The sequence below is a fragment of the Python bivittatus genome, unplaced genomic scaffold (genome assembly GCF_059951505.1).
Source record: "Python bivittatus isolate LINGU-HERP-01145 unplaced genomic scaffold, Pbiv_v1 ctg000080_np1212, whole genome shotgun sequence".
NCBI classification, from domain to species: domain Eukaryota; kingdom Metazoa; phylum Chordata; class Lepidosauria; order Squamata; family Pythonidae; genus Python; species Python bivittatus.
The window spans coordinates 54,891,531-54,902,217 of record NW_028277035.1 but is presented as its reverse complement, the minus strand read 5'-3'; the positions used below and the strand labels follow the sequence as shown (position 1 = coordinate 54,902,217).

The 10,687-nt window shown below is 36.7% G+C and overlaps 1 protein-coding gene across 9 annotated transcripts in view; it reads left to right on the top strand.

The window, feature by feature from the left end:
* The window catches only part of RAF1 (Raf-1 proto-oncogene, serine/threonine kinase), a 113,040-nt gene extending 102,611 nt beyond the window's left edge, over window positions 1-10,429 (top strand). For all 9 annotated transcript variants that reach the window (XM_088134121.1, XM_088134120.1, XM_088134123.1 and 6 more), the window contains 7 exons: window positions 1,122-1,206; window positions 3,315-3,491; window positions 4,225-4,271; window positions 5,905-6,023; window positions 6,893-7,024; window positions 8,773-8,907; window positions 9,299-10,429. In XM_088134121.1, the coding sequence (XP_087990247.1) occupies window positions 1,122-1,206; window positions 3,315-3,491; window positions 4,225-4,271; window positions 5,905-6,023; window positions 6,893-7,024; window positions 8,773-8,907; window positions 9,299-9,439 (836 nt within the window). In that variant the 3' untranslated portion in view covers window positions 9,440-10,429. The remainder of the gene's footprint in view (window positions 1-1,121; window positions 1,207-3,314; window positions 3,492-4,224; window positions 4,272-5,904; window positions 6,024-6,892; window positions 7,025-8,772; window positions 8,908-9,298) is intronic.
* The last annotated feature ends 258 nt before the right edge of the window (window positions 10,430-10,687 follow it).

Here is a 10,687-nt window from a genome sequence, read left to right as displayed (position 1 = left end):
TGGTTTTATTTATTTATTTAATTTCTGTAGCCACCCATCTCAACCAAGTGACTCTGGGCAGCGAATAATTCTAGAACTATAAAAACAATTAAAAACAGGTTACCTATTGTCATTAATTTGTTCTTCTTTATATTAATTTTACTCCCAGCTTTTCACTCTACTTCTTGACTTTTATCACTAAAGCTTACAGATTCTTTGTGTTTTTGGCTATCAGAGTAGTGTCATTGTCATAGTTAAGGCTATTGATGTTTCTTCCTCCAATTTTAGAACCATGCTTATTCTTCCAATCCAGATCCCCTTAATATATATTCAACATATAGGCTGAATAAATAAGAGGAGCTTATACAGCCGTGTCTCACTCCTTTGCCAACCTGTAGCCAGTCTGTTTCACCATGTTCTGTCTGTACTGCGGCTTCCTGATCTCTGTATATGTTTCTCATGAGAACAATGAGATGTTCTGGGATTCCCATTTTTCTAAGCACATTCGCTTGATGTGATCACCACAATCAAAGGCCTGTCTATAACAATGGGTTCTTTAATGTAACAGTTTTAAAATACTAGTTAACAGAATAATGTGTTTAGTAGTATGCAAATGTTTTGCATTTGAAATATTTAGAATTTGAAGTGACTTGTTTTGAGAACAAAATAGCTGTTTATAATGTGAAATGCACATCTCAATCATTTAGGATGTTTAGAGCTCAAAACCATGTCTTGAAGTCAAAACAGGGCTGATTCAGACAGCTTGAATACATTTTAAGAAAGAATCAGAACAGCTTATTCCACATTTGAAATGGGTTGTTTCAAAATAAAAACAGAGCATTTTGCATTCAAACAATTTTGCTTTTATCTAAACTGGTACGGTCTCCGAGGGAAAAATAATGCATATGTAGATTTCGGTCTGAAAGTCCATTTTGTAGATCTCTGTCAAGAAGCATAAATGTTTATGAAGTAGCCTCATGCAGACTAGTGAAACTTTTAGCTTTACTGTCCACTGTAACTGGCACATTCTTTTCAAGGTCTCCCTTACTATACAGCAGTTGTATAAGTACATAAATATTCTGCACTTGAGACTTTTCCATGAATTATTTTGATGTTATGCTTATTGCTAATTATTTTTGCAGGAGATGTAGCAGTAAAGATACTAAAAGTTGTAGATCCAACCCCAGAACAATTTCAGGCCTTTCGAAATGAAGTAGCTGTATTAAGGTAAATCATTACTAGGCTTTTAAATACAGTACAAAGTGCTGGTGGGGAGAATAAAAAAGAAAATTGATTGATTTATTGATTGTTTATGTATTATCAAGTCAATGTTGACTCTTCATGACCCACATGGATAGATCTCCAGGATGAAAAAAATAAAATTGTTAATGTAATAATTTCAATATATATTTCAAGGGAAGATATCTAAGTAACAGATAGCAGATAAGAGGAAAAATAAAGGGATTGAAATCAGCATGATTTGTTCACATATCTGCACTGTGCTTTATATGTGCAGTGACAATTTTGAATTTATATGATATAATATCATATTCCAGGTATCTGGAATTTTATGTTGAAAAATAAAATTGAGAAACTTCCAAAATGTCATTGCTAGAAAACATTCTGTTGCTGAAAATTATCCTCTCAATATTGTTGCTTAAACTGTAGTGAATTTTAAATTTAGTTTATTGCCTTTATAGACCTAAGCAACCAACAATAATAAAATAAATACATCAAAATGTAAACATAATATAACTAAGGTAATATACCAAAATACGTATAAAATTATATTAACATAAAGCAATACTTGGACTTCTCCCACTTGAAGCAAAGTTTACTACCAGAGATCTCCACCTCCTCCTCAGTTCATGCAAGATTGTCGTCATCATCCCCAGTCCTGCCTAATTTCGTTTGGTGATTGAGGAAATATATATAGCCTGATTATCTCTACAAAGAAACAGCACAGCAATAACCACCCCACAGTTTTGATTCCCCCCTCACTATATGCATAGAGACACTATTCTTTAAGAATATTTAGTCTCTGGAAGAACAGATATAAAGGTGTTATAATGGGCTAACATGAAGACTCTTCTGGTATTTGTGGATGTAATATTAAATGATGGGCAGGTGCAATACTATTTTCTAGTTTCACTGGGGTAAAGTAAGGATAAACCTGGCTGAAATAATTTTGTAAATCAATGTCCCTGCCACATTCCTTGAAGAATGATTTGGTCTGTTCAAAACGTATTGAGATAAGTGTATTAAATGAAAGTCTATGATACCTTAGAGTTCAGCTAAGTAATTTCCACCAAAGGACTGAAATTTATCCTAAAAAGTCAGAACAGCGAAATTGCTTAGATTGAAAGTATTTAATTTAACCCATTGGTAATGTTTGTTATCTGAACTCAAATTTTAATTGATGCCATTCCAGCCTGAACCCAAAGGACTGAGTTTGGGACACATTACTGAATTTGAAATATATGCCTTAAAATATTCAAAAATAAGAACGCTTTTAATCTACCCAGTATGTAATAACCTTCTTTCATACAAAACAACTTAAGATGGCAGCTTTCTCCTTGTCTTTCAAATACTGAACTCTTCAAGTACTCATAGCATGGAAAACAATTCTGAGATATTTCAAGCTCTTAAAATGTTTCATAACTTTCCTGTTAATTTGCCATATTGAGAGGGTCTCTTTGAAAGACCGTTTTTTTTTTATAGTTAATAACCAAGCAGTTAATCTTAATGTTCTTCTCAGTTGAGATAATGGCTGTATCATCTACATATGCAACCAGACTTGGCAAGTGACTGTATTAAAGCCTGCGCCCAAACTGTATTTGTCCTGGGTACTTATGCAGTTGCACATAATGGGCTGTGTGTTCAAAGCTCTGCTTCAAAAATGAGCCTGAATTTTGGTGCAGGAGTACTGATATCATTAGTATAAAATTTTCTGTGTTCTTATCTGTGATTTTTATCAAGATATTAAGAGATAGGAGACAAAATGAATTCTGTGAGATTTCATAAACCAAAAGCCATGAGATAAACTGATAAGTACCCCTATACTAATGAAGGGGTACCACCTAGCATGTGGGTGAACAGAGTCCTACCATAAACTAATGCATGCAGTCCAGGTAACTTAAAAGGATATTGTGCTGGACTTACAGCAAAACTAAAACTAAATGTCAACACTGAGGATTTAGTTTAGAAGTTCATCCGGATCTCATTTGTTTTACATTATGTTGTATAACCATGTGAAGCTGAACTTCCAGCATTTTTTATAGATTTTAAGGTGTTTAAATTTCAGCTGAACATGTTTTCTTATTTGTCTCTGGTAGGAAAACTCGACATGTTAATATTCTACTATTTATGGGCTACATGACTAAAGATAATCTGGCCATTGTCACACAGTGGTGTGAAGGAAGTAGCCTGTATAAACACCTGCACGTTCAGGAGACCAAGTTTCCAATGTTACAGCGAATTGATATTGCAAGACAGACAGCACAAGGAATGGAGTGAGTAGGCTTAATGATGACAGAACTTGTTGCATTAAGAAGCTGTTAAAGTGAGGTTGACTGCTCAGTAGAACAAAAATGATTATAGAGGGAATGTTATCTTAAGTCTTTGGCAAAGCCTTTTGTGCTTCCTGATAGATTTGAAACTCTGGGCAGTACTCCAGAGCAAGTGGGGTTTAGTTACAGGTAGCCCTCAGTTGACAATGGTAATTGGGACTGGAATTTCTGTTGCTAAGCAATGCGATTGAAAAACGCAACGTCATGTGGCCACATCGCTTAGCAACAGCAATCCTGGCAGTCCTCGGTTGCCGTTGTTAAGCAAGGATTGTGGGTCATTAAGCAAGGACCTCCTCATGACTTCCTGCCAGCTTCCCCACTGACTTCGCAAGCAAAATCAGTGGGGAAGCTGGCAGGAAATAGCAAGTCCTGAGTGGCTCGCAGGTGGCTGCTATGGCATGGCAGGAGTGCAGCTGGGTGGGGGTGCCTACTGCAGGGGGCAGGAGGGTGCCCAAGCTCCTCAGGAGAAAAAGCAGTGGGAGTGGGAGTGACTTATGAATACTCACTGAAGGAGTGGTCGTTAACCGAGGGCTACCTGTATTTCTCTTTGTAGGGCAAGAAATAGCATTATCTGATTCTACACAGATAGAATTGTTCATCTAAAACATTTTGGGGGAATTACTTCAGTTGCTTATTGCTTTTGAAATAGCTCAAATTTATCTAATTCTATTTACAGCTACTTGCATGCAAAGAATATAATACACAGAGACATGAAATCAAATAGTATCCTTTCTACTTGAGAGATTTCTGATAGTTATTTGATTAAGACAGTAAAGAAGCTTGGCATTGCTAACTAATGGTAGTGATTTCATAAGATCAAGATTACTGCTGTTGACAAAACAAATGAATCCTTTTGTATTCATTAGTTATGTTGATACCACTTACGGCTGTAAATTGCTATTTTAGTTGAGGTATTACTCAAAACTCACACAGCATAAGCAGTACTGCATATAGTCCCTAACTGGAAAGTGCTCATATCTAATTGTTCCTAAGTCTTCCTGCTTATGGACAAGTTTTTATGCAGTATTTTTTTGGAAATACAATGCCCTTAAAACAGTACTTCTTTGCAAAAATAGACAATTTAAATACTCTAGAAGTCAAAATAATAAAAGTGATCAATAAAACTTGTTACATAACATTGGTAAATCCTATGGTGAATCAGTTAAGAATAGTGAGTGCCAGTCCCATCTATGTAAAGCAGTCATGTAAACATTAAACAATTTATTTCTTGGTCTTTCTCCCAAATCAAAATGACAGTAATAAGAGGAAAAGTGTTGCTGGCCTACTTGGAGATTTGGTCTTGGGTTTTGTAGGTGGGAAGAAGGGCAAACAATGATATTTTGATGTGGCAAAACACAAGCAAAAATGGTAGTTATCTTGTTGGAAGCTGATAAAGAAGCATAGAAATTCTTACAGTACGTGGCACCTTCAATTAATATTATATATTTTATATATACATTAAACTGGGGGTCCTCCTGGACTCACAACTCCTGTTTGAGGAGCAGGTGGTAGTCGTGGGCAGGAGGGCCTTTGCCCACCTTTGTGTGGTGTGCCAGTTACGCCCTTTCTTGGATCAGGAGGCTCTCCAGTCAGTCACTGGTCATCTCTCGGTTAGACTATTGCAATGCGCTCTACTTGGGGCTACCCTTGAAGAGTATCTGGAAGCTACAGCTGGTTCAAAATGCAGCTGCACGGACCATGCAGGTTATATGTGCAAGGATGGCACATATAACACCTTCACTGCGGGAGCTGCATTGGGTGCCAGTTTGCTTCCGGGTCCAATCCAAGGTGTTGGTCACATCAACCTGTCTCACCTGGTCAGACAGAGAGGCATGTTGTGGATCCCGTCAGCGAGAGAATGTTGGCTGGTGGTCCCCAGGAGGAGAGCCTTCTCTGCTGTTGCCCCCGCCCTTTGGAATATTCTTCCCCCAGAAGTGTGGTGGGCCCCTACCCTCCTGGCTTTCTGGAAAGGTTTAAAGACCTGGCTCTGCCAGCTTGCACGGGGTGATAAGAGCACTAATCAATCTTGGGGGTGGCTGATGCCCTGATGATGCTCCCTGAGCTATTCGCCAAATCCCATCATTCTTTGAATTTATTTATTATTTATTATTTAAGATTGTTTTTATATTGTATTTTAACTGATTTAATCTTTTCTGTAAACAGCCCAGAGTCGCTTTTTAACAAGATGGGCGGTGACAAATTTGATATATAAATTTAAAAAATATATAAATAATTGTTGTAAATATTGCAGTTAACAGTATGGACAGCCTAAAAACATTGGCTGACCTACTTGCAAGCAGGACAGTGCTTGGTAATTCAAATTATGGTCTAGATGTGTTCCTTAACAATTGTGTAGATATATTTCTTCATGAAGATCGAACAGTGAAGATAGGAGACTTTGGTTTGGCAACAGTCAAATCCAGATGGAGTGGTTCTCAACAGGTAGAACAGCCTACAGGATCTGTTCTCTGGATGGTAAGGTGTCTCAAGGATAAAGGAAAAAAATTACTGATTAAATTATATGTCATTCATCTAACATTAATGACTATTTATGTACAACAAATTTGAAAAAAAATTTTTTATCTTAACCTTTAATCCCCAAGATACAGTATTTTCTATTCTATTATAGCTGCTCTCCTTGTTATGAAAGAATCATGTGTTTTCTGATGCTGCAGTGTTAATAGTACGTTTGTGTTTATAGGATACAGGGCTTCTAAAACAAAGTAATAATTTTGCTTCAATGACCTGGTTTAAGTACAGTTCCAAACTATATAGCTTGCACTTATGCATACATTGACATCTCCCACCCCTGCCTTCAGAATGTTCGACCCTCCATTACATCCGTGCATAAGACTGTTGCTGGGGAGAGATCCGGCCCCAGCCTTCCGTATTCATCCAACGCTACAGGCGTAATTTTTGAGCAACGCTAGATCCTTCCTTTGAAAAGCCTGTGTAGAAGTCCATAGTCTTAATGTAATTTGCTGCTCAACCGTCGTTCACTGACAGATATCATAAAGAGAAAAAAAAATGTAAGACAAGGTGAATGGTTTTGGCATACACTAGCTTAAGTTATGCTTCATGATCTTTTTCTTACCTAATACCTTTAGTTTTTTTGACCTGCTACTTCTCATTCCTTTTCCACACTGCGTAACATTGCTTACTTACCTTGAAAGGGAATAGTGGATGGGCATGTGCGTATGGTCTTGGACCCAATTTAGATGCATTAGAAAGTTATTTTCAGAGTTTAACTCTTCTAGACTGTGAAGTTATGGTTATCAGGTATGGTTTTTGGGATTGGGTTGGTATGATGTTTTTCAAAAAAATTCATTTTATGTTTTATAAAGGCACCAGAAGTAATTCGAATGCAAGATAGCAATCCATTCAGCTTTCAATCAGATGTCTATTCTTATGGAATAGTACTATATGAACTGATGACAGGAGAGTTACCGTATTCACATATTAACAATAGAGATCAGGTGAGAAATTATTATTCTTTGATGGAATGCTTTATATTTTTGGATCAAGTTTTGTTTTCAAGTTATATAGATTTTCCATGAAAAGTAACAGAGCAAAGAAATATATAGTTAGGAGTTGTATTTAGATCATATCTCTCTGATATGATAGTGTGTGCCTTCTCAATAATTTTGCAATGGTTTCCATTGACAGTACTTCAGTTAGGTCAGTGTAATGTCATCACCTTTGTCCTGTGCGCTCTCTTTGTGAGCCCAGTACATGATTACATGATACAAATGGAGAATTAGAGTTCTCCTACCCTGAACTAACTGTGCCCATTGGTGTTTTCACACTGTATGTTCTAAGAATTCCCTTTATTTCTCTTTGGTCTTCCAGAATTGGTTTAGTAATTCCTCTTGTTAATCGGAGACTAGAAGCAGGATACCAAAGTGCTTGTGTACTCTTCTTTTTTTGTTTGCATTCTGCCTTACGCTATGCCTTACGAATAATTATGCTAGATGGGAAACTACTTCAGAGCAATGAGATATGATGGAATTAAAATAGTAAAAAATCTAACTAATCCAGTATCTGAAGAGAGCGATTAGAGCATGCTAGGCTTCAACATTTTCACTTGCCATGGCAAATATGACACTTTCCTCTAGTGAGCATAATAAATGAGTGGCCTTCTTCCCAAATGGAAGCTGCAGAGTTAGGGATTGTCCTGGAAGCATTCCCACTCATTTCAAGTTCCCAAGGGAGAAAAACTGTGGGTAAATTTGACAACCAAACCAGCAAGTCTTCTTGGGGCACGAAATGGAGGATGTGAAGGGCTGTTCTCGGCTACTAATTAATAAATAGACTGAAAATGTTGCTGCTAAGCAGAAGTAAAGTTGGTATGTTCCTGCCTTTTTCCTTCAGGGATGAAAGGCAATGTATGTGTGGAGGTGCCTCATGCCTTGCTTGGCAGAGACACTGAGTCCCTCTGCCAACCATGGGCTGAGTCTAGAATATCTGTCCCATGGGGAAGTTTTAGGGAGCACAGCTTCCTTTGTTGCTGAACAGAGGTATCTATCTCCCTTGAGAAGGACTTGGAAGGCTAGTCAAGACATGAAACTCCTAATCTTTGAACTTGTTGAGTACAGCAATTCTTATTTATTTATGCTCTGATTGGTAGGGATTTCCTACTCCTTGGTTAGCTTCTGCACTCTTTCTAAGGAGAAAGTGAATGCTTTAGCAGTTCTATTTTTCAGGATGGTTATACCTCCATTCTGTACTAGCAGGGTTGAATTGGTACAATATAGGCTAGCTCTGCATTAGAACATCCTTCTATAGTATTTTCTCCCTGCCTTGAATGGTTTAGAATGTTTTTCACTTTTGCTCAAGATGGTAATAGCTATAGTTTGTGTTTCCATCAACTTTCATCCACTTTTTTGTGCCATAATGCATCTGAAAGAATTGGGTTTCCAGGCAGTGTCCTGCTAGAGTCAGGTTGTTTCAGAGAATGCATTTTTCTTTTCTGAACCTGGCAGTGATCCTGGTGGAACTTAATTTAGTGCAGTAGTAATGGCAATCCCAGGGCCTTTCCAAGCCCTACTGGCAAATGCAAAGGATTGGATGGGCATCTTCTTGTATGAAAGGGCAGTGTAAGCTCCGACCCGGAGTTGAACAGCTGCTTATTTGCTCTTCATTTTTTCCCCATGAGAATGATGAGTAGTTTATTATGAAGTTGACACACTCTGTTTACAAAAATCTATTTATTTGTGATTCGTAGATCATTTTCATGGTTGGTCGTGGTTATGCATCACCTGATCTCAGTAAACTTTACAAAAACTGTCCAAAAGCTATGAAGAGGCTTGTAGCAGATTGTGTGAAAAAAGTGAGGGAAGAAAGACCTCTTTTTCCACAGGTGAGTATAGTTTTATGATACATTTGAATAAAACAAGATAAGAAAAAAATTAGTGGCACACACATTCTGTGAATTGCAAGTCAAAAAATAAAAATTCTGCTCTGTCACTGAACTCTTTGATTTAGAAGATGGCTATGTTATATTCTAATGAATGATGATCTATGTTTCAATTTTCAAAGTACAAGAAATTGCCAGCTCATAAAGTATCACCTTTATCATCAACTGAAACTAACCTTATATCTACCCATGTTTTCTTCTTCTTTTGTCTATTTATTACATTAATATTTATAATGTTCATATTCTGAATATAATATTCAAAATATAGTCTATATGGATGTGGAATTTCTGAAAGCCAAAACCTTTATCCCTTTCTTTCCCTTTCCTCTTCTAGATATTGTCTTCCATTGAACTGCTGCAACATTCTTTACCTAAAATTAACCGAAGTGCTTCAGAACCTTCTCTGCATCGTGCAACTCATACCCAGGACATAAATTCATGCACGCTGACTTCAACAAAGTTACCTGTCTTCTAGGAGATCCATGTGCCTTGTTCACAGTTCTCCCCAGTAGCAGTTATTTATAGCAGTTGTGTTTTGAAAGCTTCAATTTACAGAATGGGATAGCCAGCGTGGGATTCACCTGGGTGCCAATTTTAAGAATGAGCTGCTATGAATTTCTACTGTTCTAAGTCTACAGGGACAAAACTCCATGTTGCCTTTTTCTACAGTTTATCATATGGAAATAGTGCACAGACTGCATACAAGAAGTTCTATTGCTATTTTTTTATAGATGCACTTGAGCCTTATTTTTTCCCCATATGCAAAAAAAAAAAAAAAAGGACAAAGGAAAAAAAGTATTACTTTTCTGGTTTCAACTCTTGCATTCTGCTGAACAAACTGTTATTTTTGTATAGCAACAGCATTTGAGAAAAGGCAATGCAGATGGTGCTGTTTTTCGTATACCTTAAGAACATTCTGGCTTGGAGAAATCGTAACTAAAACGCCAATTTGTAAAGATGACTTAAGGGAAAAGGAAAATGCAAGTTCATGGAAGTGTCCCCTACTGAGCATTTGTCATAATCACTTAATATTGGTGGTTATAAAGTTTCATCACTACAAATAATTTTGCACATAGGAGAAAAAAATCATTTTAAGATGAGATGTTTATTCTAACTAGTACTACTCGTCAGAAGCTGGCACAATCTTGTTACAATCTTCATAAGGTAACATAAGAAAAATTTTTGGGTACTTCGGACTTGTTTCTTGCAGCACCTGGAGGGTCCAGTGAGAAATGATAGTTTTGTGGGAGGAGAAAAAACTAAATAAGTAACGTCAATATATTTCTGCAAAACAAGCAGCCTTTAGACTGTTTGAAAAAACTTTTTTTTTTTTTTTGAGATGCACTATAAGGAAATTTGGCATATACAGGATTTTCCCTTGCTGATTTGGGTTTTAATTTGTTTTTATTGCTCCTGAGAGAAAAACATTTATTGTAAACCCAGGTTCTGATTATCTTATTTTAATAAATAAATTAAATTTAAATTTGTCGTTAATTTGTTTTTTTCACTATTTCAAACATGACAGGTTTGTCTCCAGATATGTGTATGTATGTGTTTAAGTATCCATAATTCCTATCCATAAATTCCACTTTATCAGGTACTTTTAAAGGAAGGAAATACAGTAATACTGAAGCAATTCCTTTCTAAAATGCTATTTTTTAAAAACACTGTATTCACAGCTTTTGACTGTGTATTGTCCTGCATATACCTGACATATTTTGCT